The 25,502-nt window shown below is 51.4% G+C and overlaps 1 protein-coding gene across 1 annotated transcript in view; it reads right to left on the bottom strand.

The window, feature by feature from the left end:
- The window catches only part of Prex1 (phosphatidylinositol-3,4,5-trisphosphate dependent Rac exchange factor 1), a 154,086-nt gene that overhangs the window by 50,193 nt on the left and 78,391 nt on the right, over window positions 1-25,502 (bottom strand). The window contains exons 5-7 of the mRNA XM_038330942.2: window positions 19,700-19,801; window positions 7,052-7,213; window positions 3,064-3,197 (exon numbers count right to left, since the gene is read on the bottom strand). Coding sequence (XP_038186870.1) covers window positions 3,064-3,197; window positions 7,052-7,213; window positions 19,700-19,801 — 398 coding nt within the window. The remainder of the gene's footprint in view (window positions 1-3,063; window positions 3,198-7,051; window positions 7,214-19,699; window positions 19,802-25,502) is intronic.

The following is a 25,502-nucleotide window of genomic DNA, read 5'->3' as shown; positions in this document are numbered from 1 at the left end:
CTCCTTGATCCACGGGGTGGACCTATCTTTACAGAGCCAGCTAGGACTATGGTCAGGCATCGCTACCTGAGACAAACTTACTACAGCTGGGTAAATTCAACAGTATGGACCCTGGATCGCAGGCTGGCCAGACCTCCCTGAGAATGCAGCTGTATGTGGGAAGACCTGAGCTCCTGCTCCATGTAGGAGCTGAGCAGTGAGGACTGGAGCAGCAGGGCACTGAGTATGTTTGCCAGACTCCGGCTCCCTGGGTCCATAATGAGGGACAGACTGTGTGAGAGTTAAGAGGAACCATGTGCTTCCTCAAACACTGGCTGGCTGGACTCTGCTTTATTATAAATTTACAAGCATGTGTGCATTTGTATATACACCAAAGTTCACCCTCCTGCTTCCGTGTACACATGGGTATGCATGTGTGTATTCCTGTGTGCACACCCATGTATGCAGGTACAGTGATGTGTGGGAATACATGTGTATACATATACGTATGAGCATGTGCATGTTGTATATGCCTACACATGTATATATATATATGTATGCAGGTACAAAACTCCATGGGAATGCATGGGTGCACACGTGTATAGATATGCATCACATAGTTTGTACACAGTTATCTGCCTGTGTGCATGAGTGCATGTTTCTGTCTGTGAACATGCAGGTGCATTATGAACATACATACTAGGCCTATGTCTCAGAGAACCCTAACTGACAGAGATTTTGGCATTACTTCTTGGAATAAGGAAGAACTGAGGAGATAAAGGTTTGGGACAAGAGTGTGGACAAAAAGACAAGTCCAGCTTAGACATAGGTGACCTATGTGCAAAATACCCAAAGGAAGTCAAAAAGAAATGATCTCTTTTTCACTCGTGAGCCTGGCACTGTCCCAGCCACTTCACAGTGAGGCCTGGATGGGGTCACCCGCTCCGTAAAGCACACCCCATAGGACAGGAGGGCTTCAGCACACATAACAGACATGAAAATGACATTCGCCTAAAGTCGTGCAGCAGTAGCAGGACCTGAGGGCTTTCAGCTCCTATGACTCTGGCCTCTCAGAACACAGCAGGCAGCTACAAGGTGTAAGACTTAGCTCTCGTGGGCCTCAGTCTCCCCTTCTGTAACTGAGAGGGCTGACTTTTAGAATGTCCTCTTCCTCCTTTGGTGGCCAAAGGGTGCTCTCTGTGTCACAGACCGTTCCACCCACATCCCAGACAGGGACCAAGAGAGCCAGCAGCTGCCTAGGCACATCGGGTCCTTCCTGCAGCCACCCCAGTCAGCCAGGCTCCATCCACATTGGGTCCTTCCTGCAGCCACCCCAGTCAACCAGGCTCCATCCACCAGCACCTGACCCTGCCCGCAGGCACTCAGTCTTCTGGCTGCTAATCTAGAAGCTGGACAGTGGCCTGGTTCCTGGTCCTCCCAGGGGACAGGTGTCCCCTTTCCCACAGGCCAGCGCCCTGTGTCACTAAGGAGGGAGCAGCCTTCAGAGAGCTTAGGATGAACACAGGAAGGCCAAAGATAGTCCCTGAAGAAGCCAGGATGGTGGAAATAACTGCTGTCCCTCCTGGGGCAGGTGACACGGAGGAAGAAGGGCATGGCAAAGAAGCCAGGGCTGGGACAGCACAGCCAGCAGCTGGGAGTTATTCACAGGGTTCTGAAGGGACATTCTGTTTCCAAACCCTAGTGCTCTGGGAAAAGTGCCTGCTTCTAACAGCCAGGGCAGGGAAGGACTGGGGGTGACAATTCACAGCAGCCTTAGGATGGTCAGAGGAGGCCTCTGGAGGTGACACCGGCAGGACAGGTGACATGGGACAGCAACAGAGATCATTATAGAGCAAAAGCAGGAGAACAGCTGGAGAGAAGGCAGGCTGAGCATGTCTACACTGGGAGATGACACAACAGGAGGCTGAGGCCTGAGGCAAGAAAGACCAGCCTCTAAAACAGAAAGGATGGCCAATACAAGGGGCTCTGTGCCCTGGAGCTGCCCACGGTGGCACCAAGAACCCCAGGATGAGTGTGAGGTCCATGCCGATGGCACCAGCAGCCAACCCCAAATTTGTGCACCAGACACTTACTACCTTCACCTCCACAATGACCCTGTGAGGTACATTCAGTAGAGCCTACTGTTTTACAAACAAGGAAACTGAGGCACAGGCAGGAGAAGTCGTGGAGATAGAGAAGTGGTCAAACTCTGAGCCAAACAAGCAGAGGACGGATGTGGCCCATTGTGGAAGAGGAAACTGAGGCTTCACAATGCATATGGAATGGCCACCCATCCCCTGTGGCCGGATTTCCCACACGGGCTCAGGAGCTGGGAAACTGAAAACTGAGCACTGAGACAATAGGCTTTAAGGCCAGAAAGCCACAGCACTCTGAGACCGCTGCAGCTTTGGCCAGATAAGGCAGGGAGAGGCCTCTGAAGGTTAGTTACTGTTTCACTCTCAGGACAACTCACAGGAAACAGAATGGAAGCAGGGGACACCGTCTGCTAAGATGACCCAAGGGGCTCTCAGTGAGGGATGTGAAGATGTTGGCGAACCATTCTCTTCTCCCCCAGCCCACTAATGAGAGCTTTCTCCCCTCCAACTCTGCACCCTGGGAACCTTAGGATCTCAGATGCTGGTGAGCCTCTACAATTGTCTAGACACAAGGTCACAAGGAAAATATGACTGGGACCCACTGCGGTGTAAAGTTAATACATAAACCACTTCAAAGGCTGAACGTTAAAACATATGGCAAAACACCTCCTTATTACTTTTCAAAACTTGTTGACAGTTGCATATAATTATAATTAGATATAACATGTGAGCATCTTGGGTTGAATTCACTATTAAACCCCAGTTCACCTGTTTCTTTTTATTTTTATTTAATATGGTTACTAGAAAATTAAAATTAACATATTCAGCTAATACTATACATTCATTTAGAATAACTCCCTAAATACTCAGAAGAAAAAGCCCAGGGAGGGATGTGACAAGCCTGAAGTGTCACCTGGAGAAAGGGGCATTTCGTACTGGCCTGCCCGAGCGGATCACCTGGGCAGCGTGGCCAGTCCTAGCAACATACCTGGATTTCCGCTTACAGTAGACAAGCAGGTTGTCAAAGAGGAAGAAAGCTCTCTCCTGAATGTTGCCTGCAGAGATCTTCAGCAGAGTGCCCTGAAGGAGGAGCTGGGTGCAGATGTCCGTGAGGTTAGAGCCCTGAGGAGAGGATGGAGGGCAGGAATGAGCAGCCAAGAACACACCTGTCTTAGTGCCTTTCCTTGTTGCACAGGAAAGCACCCTGGCAAAGGCAACTCAAGGGAAGAAGGGCTGCTTTCTGCTCTGCAGTTCAAGGTTAACAGTCCATCACGGCGGGGTGCTCATGACAGCAGGAGCTTGAGGCAGCTGGTTGCATCCCAGCCACAATCAGAAGCAGAGATGGTGTGGAATATTAGCTGAAGATGTGCTACATTCGTTATGCTGTGGAACATTTGTTTAATGATGCAAGGATGTGCTGCATTCTTTTATGTTGCATTTGCTTAACTCTGTGAAGCTGCGTTACTTTGCCTGTCTAAAACACCTGATTGGGCTAAGAAAAAGCTGAATGGCCAATAGCCAGGCAGGAGAAAGGATGGGCAGAGATGGCAGACAGAATAAACAAAAGGAGAAAAAGAGAAGAGGGAGGAGCAAGAAAAGGAGGAGAGGAGGATGCCAGGGCCAGCCATCAAGCTACACAATCACCCAGTCACCCAGCCACCTAATCGCCCAGCCGCCCAGCCACCCAGCCAGACGTGGAATAAGAAGAAAAGACATACAAAAAAATAGAGAAAAGTAAAAGCCCAGAGGCAAAAGGTAGATAGATAATTTAAGTTAAGAAAAGCTGGCTAGAAATAAGCCAAACTAAGGCCGGGCATTCATAAGAGGATAAGTCTTCATGTATTTGGGAGCTTGGTGGCAGACCCCAAAGAGTTAAAAAAAAAAAAAAAACTACACAGAGAATCATGAATACATGCTGCTGTTTATGTCTTTCTCCATCTGCATAGTCCAGTATTCCATCAAGGGAAAGGCCCTGTCACAGCTAAGATAGAGCTTCCCCATCCACTAATCTAACCCTGGTAACCTTTAGAGGCATGCCCAGAGGCTAAGTACTCCCTCACAGATCTACCTGGAGGCTTGTCTCCTAGGTGACTCCAGATCCTGTCAAATTGACAGCACTAGCCATGAAGCACCCCTTCCTCCATACCCCTAAATCCCTATCGGCCTCCGAGGCAAGTCTCTCAGCACACAGAAAGCAAACACAATCTGTCGGATGGCTGTGTGGGCACAGCACTATCAGTGGACTGCAGGTTCTACTACAGCAGACACTTAGGGGTGCAGGGAGCGGACACACCAATTCACATGGCTAATAGCAGACCCAGGGGGTCAGCATCTGGTCCTGCAGGGGTTGGGTTTGTCTGAGTGCCCTGTGTCTGTCTTTCCCTGTGACCTAATTTGCAGTCTGGCTTGTTAAGTCTCCCCTACAAGATCAGCACTTCTGTAAGGACAGGGCCACCACCAAGTGTGTGTGGTGAGATCTCCAGCACCTAGCAACCTTCCCTGGGCTGTAGTAGGGGCTCAACAGATGCCATGTGGGAACCAGCAGGGCAGAACTTTGGGAGTGCTAGGTTCACTGAAGCTCACTAAGGGCTGTGGGATAAGCACCCCATGTCAGTGTGGCTAACACACAGGGTGTGCATGAGGTTGACTGAGTACCGTAAGACTTGGGGCAGAGAATTAGGAAGGTGCCAAGGAGAGGCAAAGACAGGGACTAGGAAAGTGTCACTCTGAATCTTCAGAGCCAGTACCTACTCTATGAAGAGTCCTGGCAGGGCAGGGCCAGGTTACACAGATCCTAAGAGCTGAGGAGAGGGAGCTGGACAGAAACACGCAAGTACAGAACATCCACTGAGGCAACCAACATCCTTGCTCCCCTGCATTCATCTTGGGGAGGAAATTTTGCAGGCACTGGCTTCTTGAGCACCAAGCAAGAATCATGCCAAGAAGCAGGTAACATATCACTACCTTCCAACCTCTCTCGTACCTTCCTTATCTCTTTCCACAGGGAAAGGACATCCATCAGGTTTAGGAAAGGACACTGGTGCTAGACATGCCCAAGACATAGGAAAAACACAGTCCTGTTGAATCAGAGCCACCTACCCAGCCTGGCTGGCCACTGGCCACACATCCACCTCTGCACTGCTCACAAGCTGCAATGTGAGCCCCTTGGAGCTGCTCCCACCCCCACGGCAGCCAGTCCATGCCCATGTGTACCTAGATGTTGCAGGGAGCGCACGCATGACAGTGGACTGTGACACAGTAGAAAGACTGGTCATGTGACCTGCGCTTTAGGCAAAGCCATGTGCAGCCCCCACAGCCAAATGAGTCAGATGCCAGGTCAGCTGCTGAACACACCAACCTACCAACTCAGGCTGGTGACTGGAACCTCCCTGCCCAGGAAGCTGGGGGAGGGGAAGCACTCTGCTGATGCCACAGAAAACAAGACCCTCCTGGGGCAGCCCCTCTCCCACACAAGCGGCAACCTTTTCTCTCCCACCTTCCAACTTGATCGAGGCCAAACCTTAATGCCCATTCCAAAGCCCATGTGCAAGAGAGTCTGGGAGCTGGGGCTCTCAGAGGAGATGGCCAGTGAAGGAAAGTGCAGGGGACATGTCACCCGCATTCTCTGAACAAAGCCCCAGTATTCTCTGAAGCTGGGCCCTCAACCCAGGGTGGAGGAGTACAAGAGAAGAATACTAAATCCCAGACATCCAGGGCCACCCAGGGCCTGGCGGGGGGGGGGGGGGGGGGGGGTGGGGGGTCCAGACAGCAGCATCTGACCCAGAACCTTTCATCTCAGCCCCTAATCTCTCACTCCAGCTGAGCTGCCCTTTCAGATTCAGCTGTATTTTTCCATTGTCCTTCTATAGACACACAGGAAACGTTCAATAATGGAAGCAAGAAGTGAGGGTTAAGAAAGTCATTTGGTTATTGGCTGAAGGGGCGGTTCAGTGGGTAAAGGGGCTTGCTGCCAAGCCTGATGACCCTGAGTTCAATGCCCAGGTCCCACATGGTGGAAGCAAATGAGTCGACTCCCACAAATTGTCCTCTGACCTCTCCACATGTGCGGGGCATACCATGTACACACCCACAAATAAGTGTGATTTAAAGAAGGTCAGTTACATACACTCTGGGGCAGTAACAACTAACAACCCTGAAACAGGGAAACAACACCTGCAACAGATGCAGGTAAAAAACAGAGTACCAGGGGCAGAAGTTAAAAGCAGGTGCCGAAAGTCATTCAGCTAGCAAGGCCATATGGAACAAGAGTCCTGACCTGGGGTGGTGTGGAAGGCTGACACCGCCATCCTGACAAGGGTCCAGAACCCCCTTCTAGACTCCCCCTTCTAGACTCCTGGCATTTCTCTGAGTTTCCAGATTATGTTTACTAAGGTGTGAAGATCCACCTAAAATGTGGATGGTGTCACCTCCTGAGCTAGTGTACCAGACTGTGTACAAAGGAGCAGGGAGCCGTCTCACCTCTGCTTGCTTCCTGTGGGGTGCTGTGACCGTCCGTGTGAAGTGACTGCCCATGACTTCTCTGCTATTATGGACTGTACCCGCCAACTGAGCCACGATAAACCTCCCTCCCTCCCGCGGTTTCCGCCAGGTATTTGCCACAGTCACAGAAAAAGAGATGGATTCAGATATGAAAGTGCTGCCCTTGGTGCTGGGAGCAGAAGCGTCAAGACCTGTAGGCAGCGGGTAGGCCAGGCACAGCACACTTGGTGAGGGAGTGTGGCCCGCAGGGGCGGAGCTAAGGGAACGGGAGTCTCAGTGGCAGCTGCAGGCAGACAGCAGTGCTACCAATCTGTCTACGGAAATTTGAAATCTGCAATTTTATGTTTCATTGAAAATCAGCTAAGCCACTTGTAAGCAAACACAGGGCAGGCCAAACATAGGCACCAGGCTGTGGTCTGCACTGCAAGTGGGGGCCCAGGCCCCTCAGCCCAGAGTTCTCTCGACTGACCACGTACCTCCCAGCCCTCTATGTGAGACTGCAGCTGCTCCAGCGCCTCCAGCTTCTCCATCTGCCTCTTGGTCTCATTGATGTTGGAGCAAACCGTCTTCATGGCCTGCAGGGCACTCTGCACCGCGGGGTGGTCAGGGTGCTTGCCAGGGGTCCTCTTGGCCAGCTCCTAGTGTGGGAGAAGGCAGAAAAGAGGGACATCAGTTCAGGCACATCCTGGCCAGAGGTGGAGCCATGTCGAACCAGTGTTCTGAGGGGCTGGTGAGCTAAGTTCGCACAAGCTGCGAATTCACGTGAGTGTTAGTCTTCATAGTGAACGCAACTGGACTTGAGTCACCAAGAATATACATCTCTGGGTATCTAGGAAGGTGATTCCCCAGAGGTTTAACAGGGTGGAGCAGCCCAGGAGGCAAGGGGTGCCATCCCACAGGCTGGGCTTTCCAGACTGAACCCAAAGGAGAATGGGAGCTGAGTGCTAGCATTCGTTTTTGTCTGCTTCCTGACTACAGATACAGGAGACCAGCCACCACCCCACTGGTCCTGATGAACTATACCTAAAGCTATGAACCATAATAAATCCCTCCTCCCTTGAGCTGATTTCATCAGGTCTGTCATTCCATGGGCAAAATAGTAAGTAAGACACCCATTTTTTTCATTCATTCATTAATTCATTCTGTGGGCATCACCTGAGTGGCCTTGAAGTCAGAATCTGAATACACAAGAAAACAGAAATAAGACCACCCTAGCCAGACACAGAAGAGAGAGACAGAAAAGCGAAGACAGATCAAGTGTCTGTCACAACGGTCAGCAGTGAGAAGCTCTGTGAGGAGCTGGAGTAGACATCAGGAAATGAGCTTCCGACTGGGAGGTCCCATACACTTAGGGAACAACGTGGCAGACAGAGCAGCTGCAAAGGGAATGAGGTCGGAAAGACACTGGGCAAGACAAGGAATGGTAGGTGACTGGGGGGCAGGGTGAGGGAACCACAAGATAGAACAGGAAGATGGTCAGGTGACAGAGGAGGCCACAGACACAATGTTGCCCCAGCTTTCTTGGTGAAATGGGTAGGTGGGGAAAATGCCTCTTGGGATACAAGTGTAGCTGAGTGGTAACCATTTGCCTAATGTACTCAAGGCTCATCCTGGGTTCAATCCCCAGAACATGAGAGAAAAATAAATAGGCCTCTCCTTCAGAGTACAGAGTACAAAAAGCATCCAGCCATTTCGCTTGACCCAGGATCCAGCTGCCATCATTTCGGCCCCTCCCCCCACACTCCCATCTCAGACACAGACAGGGGCCAGACTGTGTTTTCTAGAAACATGGCCTCATGTCATCTAGGCTAGCCTCAAGATCACTATGTAGCTGAGGAACCTTAAACTCCTGATCCTCCTGCCTCTGCATCCTGAGAGCTGGGATTAACGGCATGCACCGCCATGCTCAATTTATACAGTGCTGAGGGCGGAAAGCTGGGCTTCCCACATGTTAGGCTAGCACTCTGCCAACTGACCTCCAGCTGGTCTCAAACAAAAGGTTCCAGCCACTCGCTAGGTGTGGTATGTGAGACACGGAGGAGATTTATGGGCCAGCAGTGGTGGGGATGATGCTGAGGTGGCGGTGCCTATGCCAGATCACAGCCTTTCTCAGTCAGTGCATTAGGATAACATCAGAGAAATTTCCTAAACCAGACATCACCAGATGGCCCAGGCTCTGCCACCATGCAGGTCTCGATTCCCTGTATTCACCAGCAATGTTCCCTGGCTCTCCTGCACTGGATTCCAGAGTGGTTTTGCACACTAACTAGATAGACTTATGCTTCCTTGAGCATCACCCCCTACGAACCTGTCACTAGAAAGCCAGTGATGATGAAAATGACACAGAACACCCCCAGAGTACCCTGGCTGAGCTTGAAAGACAGGTCCCAGACTGTCTAACAGAGGAGACTGTGATGGCCCCAGCTATGGGGAGGAGGGGCTGGGATCTGAACTCGGACCGCCAGCTTCCTTGCGGATAGGACAGCAAGGGATAAAGCAGGTACCAGCTGCACTCTGGTCAGGCCGGCAAAGTCTCAGGAGGCCAGAATGGCCAGCAGCTTGTTCACAGACAGCAGCTGTCTCCTCTTGTTGAAGTTCAGCCCCTCCTCAGAGGGGTCCTCTACAGGGCAGCCAAGGCCCAGTCAAAAGGAGAAAAGGGTCGGTTCCGTTCCCAGCTGACTACCCTCACCTCTATTTCTGCCTGAGGTCAGCAATGAGGGTGGGAACAGAAACCAAGCACAAAGGCCAGACTGGTAACTGGCCCAAGCTGCAGGGGAAGTGCAGACTTTGGTGTCTAGAGTCACAGGGGAGTATTGGCTATACTCCAAGAAGCTCCAAGAACCAAGAGCCATCCCCGTCCCGAGCCTCTGCACAGGCTGCTTCCTTGGGCCATCTAGCCAGGCTCTTAGGGGGCAACACCACACTGTGAAGAGCAGGCGGAGGGCAGGGGGGAGAGCAGAGCGGCGGGGTAGAAACCCGCAAGAGCAGCCTGTTCACTTCCAGCCTCACTGCGCACTCCTGGGGGGCAGCCTTCTGAACAACGGTGCAGGACAGTCGCACATCCCTGTGCAAATCAAATCAGGCCACTTCCTCTACTGCACCAGAAACTGACCCAGAATGTACTGAACCCCAAATGGAAGAACCGAGACCATACAACCGAGAGGGAAGAATGCAGAAAGGAGCCCTGGTCACCTCAGGTCAGCCAATGTGTTCCCAGACACACTCACGTGTAAATCAGCTTCACAAATGCGACACTCAACTTCATCAAGTTCAAGGCCATCATGTACCAAGGACACCATCCAAAAGGGAGGAAGAAGAGTCAGTGGAGCCATTTCCAAACTATACAGATACCACAACCAAACAGCAAAAAGACAATCCAGGGCTCGGAAGAGGACTGGGGGCGGGGGTGTTAAAGCATTTGCAAGCAGGAAGACCTGAGCTTGGATCCCTAGAGCCCAGCTAAAACTCCAGGCATGGAGGTGTGCACCTTTAAGCCCAGAGATGGTGAGATGGGAGGTGGAAACAGGTAGACCACAGAAGCCTGAGAGCCAGCTAGCCCGGCCTACACAATGAAAACCGTGAGAGAGAGAGCCTATCTCCCAAGATGGAAAGGTACCCAAAGACAAACACCCAAGGTCATCTTTTGACCTCCACATACACACCTTGCATGCACGGGTATGCACACGTGCATGCATGCATTCACATCTCACACACTCACACACACACACACATAAATGATAAAGTAATTTTAAAATAAGTGATGCGTGTGAGGGGCAGGGAGCTGGCTGTGCAGTTAAGAACACTTGCTGCTTTGCCAAAGGACCATGATTCAGTTCCCAGCACACATTTTGGGTGGCTCAAGGACCTGTAACTCCAGCTCCCAGGAGTCTGGGCCCTCTGGCAACCACACTCACACAAGTAAAAATAAAATAGGTGAAGAGAGCCACCAAGACAGACAAAGGAGGCTGCTCCCACACCCAATCACCTGTGTTTACCCCGGGAGCCGCCTGCCCCCTCCCACCAAGTGGCAAAAGGTGAGGATTTCCTGCCCAATTTAGAACTCAGCAGGATCCAGGTTGCTCAGAGTCAGAACAGAACCAGGCTCCAAGGAGACAGACTCGTATCTGAAAACCCAGGGACCCGCATCCAAAGTGAGATAGCTGTGTGAACTTCCAGGGCCCAAAGAGGTGCTTAGCTATTTGCCAAGCAATTTTGTGGGGGAAGGGTTATGACAAAGAAGTCACTGGGCTTTTCTGGAGTTCAAAAGGTCAAAGTGTGCAGATGCAGACTGCAGCTGGGTGGAGCAATCACACCCTTGGGTTTGCCAGAGTTTTCCAGGAGAAAGAGGTCTGCCTGATAAGGGTAAGAGCACCCCATCTTAGAGGCATCAATAAGAGAGATTCAGGCGCTGCGTCTTGCTACTCCAACAGCATCCCAGGCGCTGCTGCCAAGAGATGGACACCAGACAGCTCAACTCCACCCTTCTCTGCCGTGTGACCTCGACAAGTGAACCGAACTCTTGGAGGCAGAGTGTGCTCACAGTGAAATTGGGTCACATCGCCAGCTGACCCAACAACAGATGCAAAAGTGAATGTAAGCATCTTCTCAGACCAAGTGAGCACAACGTTTATCGTCGTTACCATCATTTCCATGGCAACAGTAACACATTTACTGCTGTCTCTATACAGTGAGAACAACACCAGGGCTGTTCAGGTTCAGATCGTATAAGTAGCAGATAAGAGCCCAGGCTATGCACCCAGCACTGTTACCAACGTCACCAAGCATTTCCACCCCAATGAAGAAACTGAGGCATGATCAGCAGAGGCTGTAAAGGCCACAGACAGGAAGTGGGGCCTGGTAGATGCTAGCTATGGTTACAGGTCTCCTCCTGTTATGCTCTCACAAAGCGTTTAAAAGAGGCTGGCCCTAGGGGAGAGGGGAGCAGAGAGCCACCGCATAAGCCAGGCTGTGGCCCTCCCCAGCATCCGCTCCAGCCCGTGTGGTTTCATGAGTGGCCTGGGGTTCCTGGAAGGGAGGAAATAGGGCAAAGGGCCTGGGTTTCTGCAAGCCACCTCATGCCTCTGCCCCCTGCCATCACAAGTACCAAGATGGTACCCACAGGTAGGACCCCGAGCAACTCCATTCTGCCTCCAAAGCAGGGGTGGTCCTGCCAAGGCATGACCACCAGAGTACAACCCAGAACTTGAGCTTCCAACCCCAGGCCCAGCTGGGCGACAAGCAAAGGTGGCGGGATAAGAAACTGCTTGCTTGTTCAGTCTCCCTGGGGCCCAACTGAGGCTTACGGGAAAGCGTGAAGAAGAATGGGAAGCCAATGTGCCATGCAGCTCACAATTCCTGACCCTCTCCTGGGCTATGAGTCCCAGAGAAGCTACTACCATCAGGCTCCCAGTGGGGGTTCAAGTCAGAGTTTAAGTCTTCCAGCCTCTACCTCAGGAAGGGACCTACCCAACGAGGGCTTTGGCTGAGACTCAGTTTGGGAGGGTCAGAGGGTAATCCCTCTGTTCCCTGAGGATGTGAGTTGAGGCCGCGATGCCTGAGCAGGAGCCTCTCGAGCAAAGGGTCCGCTGAGCTGGAAACTTCAGGGAGGAACAGCTGGAGACACTGGCCCGGGGATGCCTTGCCACAGCCCCAGATAACGCTGTGGCTGAAGCCAGTCCTGCCTGGAGTTCTGGCTGTTCTCCATTCTTTTCTGAAAAAGCAAGTTTGAGTTAGGTTTCCACGGTGTGGAGGTAGCTAATGACATGAAATGATAATCGGGTTTTCCGTCACTAGTGGGGTGGAGTCATCAACTGTGGGGTAAAGACAAAGCTGGGTTTGTCGCTGGGAAATACACTGAAACCATCACTGCCATTATTGGTAGATGCCTGAACCCTGAAACAAGTCAAGGATGCGATGCCAGCACCTCCACAGAGAAAGGGGGGTCTAGCAAGGAAGGGGTGTCAACCACAGGCTAGACCAAACAGAACAACACCCCCACTTCCTGGGGCTGAATATAGATGGGGCCTTCCAACACAAGCTCTGCTCACAAAGGCCTCTGCACTAGGCTTTTCAACCTAGCTCGGAGGACACAGCCCACTCTAAGCGCAGTTCTGGGGTCCCTCCAGTAACACTGAGGGTAACAGTTGGATGCAAGCAGAGAGCATCTTAGGGGGTGGAGGTCTGAATGAGCCCCCAGTGGCTTAGTCACCAGGGAATAGAACTGTTGGAGAAGAATTAGGAGGTGTGTGGCCTTGGAGGGGGTGTGTGCTGGGAGGTGGGGCTTTGAGATTCAAAAGCCCACTCATAGCAGGCGTGTGCTGCTCTCCTCCCCACGCTGCTCCCGGCTCTCTGCTACCCTACATCAGGATGGAAAGCTCTCAGCTATTTCCCATGCTTTCACCACTCCCCACCTTGATGATAATGAACTTGCCCTCAGAAGCTGGGAGCAAACCCCCAGTTAAACTTTTATAAGTTGCCTTGGTCATGGTGTCCCTTCACATCAATAGAATGGAGACTCCTCAAAGAAAAGGTGTGGCTGCGGAGATGGCCCAATCACAACCTGAGGACCTGAGTCTGGATCCTCAGCACTTACATTATATTTAAAAAAAAAAAAAATCAGAGCCAGCGAAGCAATGCATGCTTTTATTTCCAGCACTCGGGAGGCAGAGGAAGGAAGGTTGAGGTCAGCTGGGTCTACAAAATAAGGTGGAGATCAATAGAAGACATTTGACATTGACCTCCGGCCTCCAAACAAATGCATATATGAACACACACACACACACGTATATAACACATACACACACACATACACACACACACACACCACACCACATACACCAAAAAAAAAAGAAAAGTGGGAAAAGAAAACAAGAAGTGAAAACTTCTAGAACTTGAAAAGCTGCCCACCGCAGCAGAGAAAGCCTTGACACAGGCAAACTATATGAAAACTCGATGCAAATATCTTGACCAATTCTGCCCCGTGAGATCCAGGAACCCAAGCCTCCAAGATGAGCAGAGATGGAAACAGTGATGTCGGCAGACCCCCTGCGCCTAGATCCACCCACACAGCAGCAAGGGCGCTGGCTGTTCAGGTCCAGAGTCGGCAGTCTGTTCAGTGCAGATGCACAGCTAACCTCACCCCAGAGTCCAACAAGCCAGTCACCAGCCAGCACAGCCCATGTCCACCTGACAGTGACCGATGGGCTACAAGGTAGCTTCCCTTTACAGGACCACATGCCACAGCCCTGACCAGCTGTGCCAAGGCCATGCTGCCCAACTCATTTTGGGGGCTGCTGTGTATGTGCCTGTGTGTGTGGTGCATGCTCAGGGAATCACCACAACCCTCTAGATTCCACCAGTTAGGGACTGGAGGGCCAGCCTCCCAGGGAAGCCATTGCAAAGGTGTCAGCTCCAGGCGCTACAGAGATGGTGTTCCAGAGACAACATAGAGACTGGTGACGCTGGTGACACTTCCTCAGACAGCTGCAGCAGGAGAACAAGAGGGACTGACCCCCAACCTCAGCATGAAAACCATCCTAGAGAGAGATGGGAAGAAATGACAGCAGGGGGTAAAGAGAAGACAGAGAAATACAGGCCACACCAGGCCCCAGCTACTGGGGAGGCTGAGGAAGGAAGGTAGAAAGTTCAAGGCAAACCTGGGCAACTTACTGAGGCCCTGTCTCAAAATAAAAGAGGGTGGGGTTTAGTTCAGTGATCAGGTGCTTACCCAGCATATGAAAGCCCTGGGTTCAGTCCCCAGGAAAGACAGAGAGAAATATACACAAACAGACAGACAGACAGACAGACAGACAGACAGACAGACAATTCCTATCAATACACACAATAAACAGAAAGCAACTGAGCTAGGGTCATATCATCGGATCAGATTGCAATTGGAGCCTTTCTAGTGTTTCCAGACCCTTCTTAAAGCTAAGGACAAGACAGCTCAACTGTAAGAGGCTGAAGCAAACGCAGGCCAAAGTAAGTGGGTAGCTAATCAGGGTGGAAACAGACCTGGTGTCAATCAAAATAGCTCGTGTTTACTGAAGAGTCTCAGAGGTCCCTCCACTGCCTCACCCGCCTTCTTCACAATAACTGTAACTACACTACTGACACTAGGAAACAGAGCCCCTGTGCTTCAGTCACATCTCAGACATCTAGCAAAAGCTGACAGCATCAGAGACTACACCCAGGTGTGACTGTGACACACTCAAAGTGCCAACACAAGTCTCCCACACACTGTCCAATCCACACAGAAAACCAGAATTGTAAGCACCATCTCCACAGGGGAAGCAAAAACAGAGAGGTCCAGCAAACTCCCCATCACACAGCTAAAAGGCAGCAGAGAGAAAGTGAAGCAGGACCCTGGAAAGGTGATCTGGGCACACCCCAGGGAAGATCCCATATGAGAGCACAGGAAGACACTTTCCGTGTAGGGGTGGGGGATGAGAGCTGAGGCGAGCAGTAGAGGTGGAGGTAAAGGCAGGGAGGCCCGCTGGTGTTGGGGTAACCTCAGGAGAGGCAGAGTGCAGGAGTCAGCAAGCAGACAGCCCTGGGCAGGTTCCGCAGAGGAGACAACAGGGCTTCTTTACCAGCTGGAGTGGAGTAAAGGAGAGTGGGGGCCACAGATGACCCAAAGTTTGGCCTGAGAAGCCTCCAGGATGAAGTGGCTGATGCCTGGGATGGAGACAGGAGGTAGGCTGGGAGGGAAGCCATGCTGGGGAGGATGAGAGTCAGCATGTGGAGAACAGGGATGTGTGTGCTGAGAGCTGTGGATGGTCATGGCAGTGTCCTAAAAGTCCACCAGCCAATGAATGGGCAGGAAGGTGTGGCCCAGCTTACAGGGGAGTGCTACTCGGTCATGAAAAGGGAATGAACTAAACCCAGGCCACAGTGTGAAGTACATGATACCAACTGAAAAAAGCCAGACGCACAAGAATAAGATTTATGACTCCTTCTGTATAAAGCATCCAGAAAAAATTCAGAGACAGAGGAGGAGGTGGAAGGAGGCAGAAGGAGGCGGGCATACACTGTTCAGAGGACAGTGACAGAAACACTGCAGGCTTACTGTGGGTTTTGGTGGCTCAATCCGTGAATATACTTGTAATTTTTTTGTAAGTCACAATGGATGAAGACAACTCACTACTAAGACAGGGCAAAGAGCCCATGATGGAGCCAGCGGCACCTACATCAGAGGTCAGGGGCATAAGGAGCAAAGGAGACCAGGAACTAGTGGCCAAGGTCCCTCTCGGTCACCTAGGACCTCCTGCTCATCCCATGACACTCCAAAATCCTTGTAGACCCACCAAGATCTGGAAGCCTCAAGGTCCAGGTTACAGTCTGTTGCCCCAGCTGTGGACCCAGGGCCATCTCAGCAGCCAGAACAAGCAGGATCACAGCAAAGGCCAGGTGCAATCAAAAGGGCCAATATCAGCTGGCTTCCCCCGGGGACCTGCTCGCCACACATCAAGACGTCACCCGGCTCTGAATCATCTCCCTGGAAACATTGATGGAAAACTCAATAAAGCCTGAAAACGCCAACAGTCTATCCAGAGCCCGGGTTCAGGAGCCAAAATAGAATGTTCTGGCTATTCTTAGGCAATGTTCAAGTTCAGCTTTTGGGGCTGTTCCCAAAAGGCTTTCACTATTCATCCCCAACCCAGGCTCCCCAAGCCTGCAGCCTGCACCATTGGGAGTTGAGTGAGAACAAGGAGGCTCACAGAACTGAGGACATCTGTGGGTGCATGTTTGCATGGCTGAGGGAGCAGGCTGGGGTTGGAGTCAGCTGCTGTGTGCACAGGGTCATCTTTTAGAATGCCCTGGAAACTGTGAGCAAAGGAGCCCCCCCCCCCCAAGGAGGGTGTAAAAGGCCCTCAGCCCCTGCTGCTTGCTGATACAAATGTTCCAGTGGTGGACACTAAGGTGGGGACACGGAACAGTTGTCTGGTCAGAGAGTGTGCATGTCCCCATTGAAATCTCAGGCCCTGCTGGCTGGTCCCCAGCAGCCAACAGGCTCCCAATACACACAGCTGGAGAGAGTGGAGAGAGCAGCAGTGTGCACAGCTGTCAAAAGGACACGGCCAGACCTCCACCACTTCCTGTGGGTGCTTCCTGCAGAGGCAGGCAGTGGTTTGCCCCAGCTGCCTCCATCTTCCTGGGACAAGAGCCCTTTGGGACTAAACCCCAGGCCCTAGAGAAAAAGGGAACAGGCCTCAGGTCCACCAGGCTTCGAGGCCACACGGGTCTTTCCTCCTGAGCGCTATTGACATGTATCACAGCATCTGTTTCTGTATAAACTATGACCCCAGCGTTGGTCAAGATCTAGAAACCAAGGGGTTAACAATTCGACTCAGCTCTGGGGCTGCAGGTGAGAGTTTTGCCTCAAAGGTCAGATGTTCAAGGCTTAGAACCCAGAAAAGTAGACTAGCCACTGAGCCATGAAGCCATCAATGTTCTCAGGCCCCATTTAGGGAAGTGACAAGGACTGCAGGCTTCACCCTCAAGCACTGTGGTGCCTTAGCTTCCAAGCATGCTTCTTTGACAGATGTGCCACTTTGGACCCAGGGTTAAGACTCTAAAATAAGACTGGTCAGTACTGGCTCGTGTGGTCTGGGACAGCCATTTCCCTATTTCTGTGTCCCAATGGCCTCATCTACCCTCCCAAACAAGCTGCAGGGCACTTTATAATAAATCCAGAATCACTACTGCCATCAGTTCTATATCACAAAGAGGAAACTGAGGCATAAGAAGTGGCCAGACTTACTCAAGAGCCGGGGCTAATAAACCGTACAGCTGAAACTCAGACACGGGCAGCCAAGGCTATAAAGCAGGAGCAGCAAGGGGCCCGATGGGGACAGAGAACACGCAGTCAGGCTCGGCCAGCAGCACCAGATCCTCTAGCACACTCTGGTTTGTCTGGGGTTTTTTGGTGGTGGTTTTGCTCTGGTTGAAAGCTTTGCAAAGGTGTAAGCCCCATTCTTAGCTCACAAGTTGTACGAGCAAACTTTTGTGGCTGTTTCTGGCTAGATCTGGCCACAAAGCCCTGGTCTCATCAATCCTCTCTCTAAAACCCACAGTGTATGTCTGTCTGAGCACTAGGATCTACTGTGGATGCAAAAAGAGAGGGTGTCTTTTCTTGGAGTCTGGTTCCACTTGCAGCTTCTGAGCCCAGACTGTCCGCTGCCTGTGTGGACTCCCTCAGAGGTACAAGCAGCTGAGAGCTGGAGGAGGCACAGGGATTGCTGAGTCCACTGCCACGGCTTCCTGTGTTAGAGCATAGTGTCCTGGGCTGGGGAAATGGCTCAGTCCTGCTGCGCAAGCACTAGAACCTGAGTTCGATCCTCAGCATTCACATAAAAGCTAGGCGCGGTGACACGATTGTAATCACGTCACTGGGGAAGCGGAGACAGGCAGGCAGGTTTCTGGGGCTCAGCAGTCAGCCAGTTTAGCCCAACAGAGCATCCCAGAAAGACACTATATCTCAAAAACAGGTAGATGGCTCCCCATAAATATATCCAAGGTTGGGTCTCTGGCACCCACTCACAACATATCCCCCAGTACACACACAAGAATCATGACCCTAGCACTGCTGACAGACCCAGAATCTTGTCAATTCAGATGCTTCAGGTCACCCACTTGCTCCAGCACAAAGTGATGACCAAGATTTCCGGAGCACCTTCCTTACCCTCCCAGTTCACAGAACAAGGACATAGGTGGACCCTATGAGCAGGTTCATGAATGAGGCACAAGCAGTGGATTAGCCTGCCAGCAGGGAGCCCAAGAACCACTACCAGACAGGTCTCAGGACAGAGCCAAGGCTGGCACTAGCCAACAGCCACCATCATTTGTAAGGCCTGGGACAGCAGGACTGAGCAGCAGATGGGGACAAAGTCAGCCACATAGCGTGGGACCTGCCCAACTGCCGATTTTGAAGCTGAGACTGGAGCAGTCTGGGGTCAAGTCTACCCTGAACTGCTCAGCCAAGGGCAGACCGAGGAGGCTAGCAGGGAAGGTGACAGCAGATACATGGATGGTTGTGCCAAGTCATTCTATGCCCTCCAGAAGGAGCCCAGATTTGGTGCCAACCTGTCTGTCCCTCCTTGGGACTGTGGCATATGGGTTCTAGTAACTGGCTTACGGTTCAAGTCTGAGCACCTGACACAAATCTCAGCCAATCAGAACACAGTCCAACTCTGCACACTGTCACTGGGGCAGAGCAGAATGTGGGTGCCTGTAGTGGCTGGTTTTGTGTGTCAACTTGAGACAAGCTGGAGTCATAAGAGAGAAAGGAGCCTCAGCTGAGGAAATGCCTCCATGAGATCCAGCTCTAATACATTTTCTCATTAGTGATCTGTTGGGAAGGACCCAGCCCATGGTGGGTAGTGCCACCCCTGGGATGGTGGTCCTGGGTTCTGTAAGAAAGCTGAGCAGGCCATGGGAAGCAAGTCAATAAGCCGCCTCCTCTCCCCCATGACCTCTGCACCAACTCTTGCCTTGCTCCTGTCCTGACTTCCTTCAGTGATGAACAACAATGTGGAAATGTAAGCCAAATAACCCTTTCCTCCCCAACTTGCTTTTTGGTTATGGTGTTTCATCAAGCAACAGAAACCCTAAGACAGGGCCCATCTCAGCCAATCAGAGCACAGCACTACCCAGTGGCTAGAGACCAGTTCAAAGGAAAAACAAGAGTCTAAGCAGGTTGGAAGATGATCAGTGGTCCAAGCCAAAGTTTCCTGTAATTGGTTCATGTCAAATCACATGACTCAAATCCAAATGATTAGGAATACACCATTCCCTTAGCCACAGATGGCTGGCCACAGCCGGAGTGACTCTCGGGCTGTCCATCAGAACTCCACGAGAGAAGCTCAGGGCCTCCTACTGACTTTCAACCTGACAGGGTGTGAGTCCAGATGCCGACAGCCATCTGCTGCCTCAAAAGAGATGACAAGAGGCATGGAAGCCCAGAGAACTGCAGAGAAAGAGGCAGGGGCCGGTGTGGGTCCGGCCTGGCCCAGGGCCAACTCCGCCACCAGATGCCACAGCTCCTGAAAGTTAAGAGCTTCTCTTGGCGGTGGGCCTGGTAGAGCCTGCCACTTTTGCCTGGGGACAGGACCGAGGAGTCTCACCTTGAGCAGGAGTGGATACTTGCAGATCCTCTGGATGGGCGACAGCAGGTAACCCTCCAGAGGGATGTCTGTGGTCTTCCGGCCTCCCAGCAGCATGCAGCTCTATAAAAGGACACAAGACTATCATTAATAGGTGACAAGGACAACATGGGAGTGTGGAAACACTCTAAACATACTAAAGGTAGGTAGGTATTCAGGAAACAATTCAGCAACCCTAGGAGAGGGGCCAATTCTAGAACCCTGCAGGAGTCTTTGTTTGTTTGTTTGTTTGTTTGTTTGTCCTTCCAGATAGGGTTTCTCTGTGTAGCCCTGGCTGTCCTAGAACTCACTTTGTACAGGCTGGCCTCTAGCTCACAGAGATCCATCTGTCTCTGTCTCCTAATTGCTAGGATTAAAGGTGTGCGCCACCTCGCCCGGCTTCCCTGTAGGAGTTTTTATAGAGGTCGACAGTGTGGCCTGGGGCCTGATCTCACTCAAAAAGCATTCAGCATTCAGGTGCTGCTTTATAAGGTCACACCACACACAGTCCCTCAGGAGTTAAGAAGAACCACAGAACTGCAAGTCCAAACCCCTGGCTCTGGAGCCTTTTATAGAAAAATTTGTCATTCTGGTCTAGAGAAATTTAATACATTCATACATGCATGGACATATGCATGCATACATGCATGCACGCATGCCAAGAGACAGGAAGATGGGACAAATTGTCTTATTTAGGTTGCTAGAGACTCAAAGCATATGTATTTTTAAATTAATGTGTAGCAGATTCATACAAGAGCACCCCAAACATCAGGGAACATGGGAGAACCAGGACTGAACATAGCAGCACACATAAACCTACTGGACCAAGACAGAAGAACACAAGGTTATGGACAGCACAACCCCATTTGTAAGTCATTTAGAGGCATGGGAAAGAAACCCAACTGCTGTCTGCTTTCTGCCGGTTTCTATTTTCACTTGTACATGTGTGTCTGTGTGAGTAGACGCCACGTGGGTGCAGGTGCTGGCGGAGGCCAGAAGAGAGTCTCAGATCCCCTGTACCTTGAATTATATGAACTCTTGGTCTTTGGACCATGTCTCCAGGCCCCAAATGGCTATTCATGAAGAAAAAAGCAAGATGAAGCAGCAAGCTGGGAACTGGGGACTTACCCGTGAAATGGGGAGATGTGAATGCTTCTAAACAGGCAGAGTCGGAACAGGATTCTACAAGGGTTACCAGAACTCCCACATACACCCAGCTTAGTCCAGACTGAACAACTCGCTGCCATTACCTCCAGCACAGCCTTGCCTCCATGTGCCACCTTGCCTCTCTGTTCATTCTGGGCCCAGCCCACAAAGCCTCTCCTGCCCCAGCAATGATTTTTATTTTAAAAAAGAAATCACGATCTATGTATGTGACAACAACCCGGAGCCTGACCTCCAACCAGCCAAGAACTGGAGACTGTAACTATCTCAGACACTGGAGTTGGGGTGTCCAGCCCTTAACTCCTGGACTAGTGTGTCACAAATGGAGGTTACAGCTGTGCACGCTACTAGAAGTGTGTATTGAGGCCAGAGGTCAATGCCAAGTTGTCATTTTCTATTATATTTATTTACTGGTTTGTTTTCGAGACAAGGTATCACTAGTATCCCTGACTCGTCTGGAACTCTCTCTGTTGATCAGGATGGCCTTGAACTCCATCTGCCATTGCCCATACCCCTGCCTCTGCCTCCCAAGTGCTGGGATTAAAGGTGTGTGCTGTCACATGTGGATTACAGCTTTTTTGAGACAGGGTCTCTCACTGAACCTGGAACTCACACTGATTTGGCAAGGCTGGCTGCCCAGTGAGCCCCAGGGGTCCTCCTGTCTCCATCTCCCCAACACTGGGATCACAAGTGTCCCACCGCCACACCTGGCTTCTCGCAGGTGCAGGGGTCCAGTGCAGGCCCTGACTTACTTTACCATTTCCCCAGTTCCTCTCAAGACTCCCTCCACCCAGTGCTAACACAGGAGGCCATTTATGCCATGTCAGGCAGTGTCCTTCCATTTGAGGGGTTCTGACAAGAGAACTCACGTTGCAGATGCTGGAAGCATCAATTTCATGTCTGAGGTGGACAGTCTTGGTACCTTAGGCTCACCGTGTGTAGTGTATACACACATAGCTAAGTCAGCAAACTAGGAAGGATGGCATCACCAACTTCCCCTTCTGCAGAGAGACATGAACCCAGACTCTCAGGAACCAGAACTCCCATCTATGGTTCCCTGTGCTCTCAGCATGTCCTAGAGATACACACATGCAGCAGCCTCGGGAACAAGTGTACTGGCCATCTCCATTTTCCATGGGAAGCCATGGCACCCTCAGTTGGCCTGAGTACCAGGGATGCCAACTGCCCTCTGGGCATCATCACAGGCTCCCTTTTCTGAGAAGCGCAATTCTGTACCCTGGGACCCGGATGTGGCTGCCTATACGCCCTCAGCCTCTGCATCTGTCCCTGGCACAGACAAGGGGTCCTGGCTGAGGCAGTTGGGTGATGCCAGACCCCACACTGTGCACACTTGGGTCTTTGTCCTCTAAGCCAGCGCTCACCACAAGCTGCCTGGGTGATGTCAGCTCCAGGCAAAGAACAGAGATCTGAGGAGGAGAGAGAAGTCTCCAGAAGTCCAGGAGCCTGGCAGGGAATGGGTCAAAAGCCCTTCAGACTCAAACAGTATGGCCACAGTTACCACCTTTCCCAAAGTTCCAAAATCCAGGAAACTTTTCTTTTTTTTGAGACAGGGTCTCATGTGCCCCAGACTAGCTGTGGACTCACTGTGTAGGAAAAGATGACCTTGAATTTCTAGTCTTTCTGCCTTCATCTCCTGAGTCCTGGGATAATAGGCATGCAGCACTATGCCCTGTTTACGTGGTGCTAGGTATGGAACTCAGGGTTTAATGCATGCTGGGCAAGCATTCCAACTGAGCTACATCCAATCCTCTTTTGACTTTCATTTGAAAGAAAAGCAAGCAAATGCACGGGCTGTGTTCACTGCTCTCCTGCCTCTCCGGGGCCTGGAGACAGAATTCCTCAAAACCCATACACGCCTATGACCCTCAGATTAGTGTCACCCTGTGGCCATCCTGACCCTCTGTGCTAGCCACATTAACTTCCCAGGTATAGACCATACTTAGACCCATGGCTTTAGAGCAGCCTTGCCTGAAGAGTGTCCAGCTCCCTCGTCTAGCCCGGCCCCTTCCCTGCACTCCAGGCTCCAGGCTCCCCTACATGCCTTTCCTCTCAACTAAAAGGGCATTCCTGCTCCCCTGCTTCCAGTGCAGCCCTCATCATCTGAGGGCAAAGCTACTCTAGTTGACCAAATGTTAGGGTCCTGTGATGCTTACTTTTAATTGTCAGCTTGGCCCAGCCTAGGCTCACCTGGGAAAACAGTCTCAGTGAGCAACTGTCTAGATCAGACTGGCCTGTGGTCATGTCTGTGGGGAATTGTCTCGACTATACTAACTGATGTGGAGAGACACAGCCCAGTGTGGGAAGTACTATTCCCTAGGTTGTGTCCTAGACTATTTAGGAGTGGAGGATGGGAGCTGGGTGCTAAGCTCCGCATGCATTTGTTCCCTCTCTAATCTTGACTGGAATGTGATGTGACCAGCTGGCCAGCTACTTTAAGTTCCAGCTTTGACTTCCCCACAGTGATGAACTGGACCCTGGAACTGTGATCTTATGCTATGTCTGTAGGCCCTATTGTTGCAGAGGAACTTTGGGTGATTGCCCAGGCAGTCAGCTGTTTCTGTCACTACTCACATTTTTTTTGGAAGTCGCTTGCTAGCAGCTTGCTAGTTAGTACCTCCAGCTTACTCAGTTAGTATTATTTCCTTCTTGGGTCTCTGAGGGAGTTGAAGACTAGATAATTATAGTTTTCCTTGTTTACCAGATGCAGAAAGCAAGTTGTGATAGAAAGTAAATTAAGTATTAGACTTTGAACTCACAAGCTAGGATAGATATGAAGTATTTTCTCTGAATTTGTCAAATGCAAATGGACTACACATTGTTGATGTGTTTATTGTCTATATATATTGTATATAGCCATTGTACTTATTATACATAGTTTTCTTATATTAGTTATAGCCATCTTTTTATTTTAGACAGAAGGGAAATACAGTGGCATTTCACTTATATTTTAATAAGCAAAGCTTGCTGCTGCCTCTGCCACAGTATTTTGCCCTGATAGAAAGGAAAACCAGAGTAGACCTTGTCCTGGCGCCTTCTTGGGGCCTTCTGCTTCACGGATACTCCAAGACCAGTTCTCAGGGAGACTGTGAACTGGGTTTTCATATAGACACAGGCCCAATCACTGCCCCTGGACTGCAGTGCCTCTGCCCAGACTGTTGCAGTAGCCTTGCTGTGTGCTAAATGATGTTACCCCCAAATGCCACACCTACCCAGACACAAGAAATGTGACTTTATTTAGAAACAGGATCTCCACAGATGTGACTGGCTAAAATGAAGTCATGGGCCAAGGAGAGGACATGAAGCTATGCAAGAGGAGAAGAAGCAGGGAGGCAATGGAAGGAGGAGATGGGAATGGTGTGAGGGGCTCAAGACAGGACCACGTGGGGCCGGAGGAGGGAGGACGGCTTTCCTGAAGGGCTCCAAGGGAGCGGGGTCTTGAGACCCCTTGATTTTGAGCCCCTGACTTCCCCACACTAAGTGGGCCACATGGTCTCATTTAAAGCTGCTGATATATGGTACATGTTCATTCAGCGGCCTGAAGAGATGTGCCTAACCTTGCTCCGACCTCACAAAGCTGAGGGACCTTTCCCACGCTAATTCATTCGGGCCTTCCTCTACTCAACCCCATGGCTTCCCACCCCACCCACGGTGACACTGCTAGTCTCTGGAGTCCCACCATGCTCACCCTGGGGATGGAGCTCGCTGATCATGGGTCAGACCCACATGGAGGGCACTCAGTGCACAGATGATGATCCAACTCCATGAGGCTTTTCTGGGTCTTTGAGAAGATAAAATCCTCCAGTGCTACTGTTCTCTTTTCGCCTCTGGCCTTTTCTCTCCCTCCTTTTCCCCTCAAGCTCACCCTCTGTCCTCCAGCCTTCCTGCCACACACCTCCCACAGGGCCTTTGCACTGCATTTCCCCTGCCTGGAAATCTCTCCCCGGTAATGACCCCTGCTTCTCTCCCACCATATCCACGGTCCTGCTTCACTGTCGCCTTAGAGACCAGCAGCCACTCCTTCCTTCTCTCGCGCATCCCGCCTTCCTCAGCACCGGAGCTCCTTCAGAGAACTTAAGGCCACACAATATACCATGTAGGACTCCGTAACTGGTCTGTCCCCATGAGGGCAAAGGCACCTGCCTTGTCCGCTGCAGTACCTGCCAGACACCGATCTAGCCCCTCAAGATGACAAGCTCTCAACACAAAGCCACTGAATGAATTGATGAATCAACCACTTAACAGACACAAAAAGAGATGCACAGAAAGTCAGAGTCCCTGAGTCCCTCAGCAAGTACACAGTCCATCTCAAACAGAGCCAGTTTGTCTGTTCCCAACACAGTCACCTCCCATAACATCCATGACAGCTCTTTTGCAGGTGGCCAGAAGCTGTGAGATGCCAGCAAGGAGGGAAACAGATGGCACACGGCAACACCCCACACTCCTCCCTGTCTACACAGCCCCTGGGCAGCTGCTGCCGAAGTGGGGCAGCCTGGCCCACCAGGAAGGCAGCATGAGAAGAAAGAGGAGGGGGGCCTCGTCCTTTACAATGCCCTGCTCACCTTCCTGCCTTCTTCCTGCCTCCCGGAGCCCCTGGGACATC

This window comes from Arvicola amphibius, chromosome 5, assembly GCF_903992535.2.
Source record: "Arvicola amphibius chromosome 5, mArvAmp1.2, whole genome shotgun sequence".
NCBI lineage: Eukaryota > Metazoa > Chordata > Mammalia > Rodentia > Cricetidae > Arvicola > Arvicola amphibius.
The sequence above is the reverse complement of the archived record's forward strand: the minus strand, read 5'-3'. Positions and strand labels throughout refer to the sequence as shown.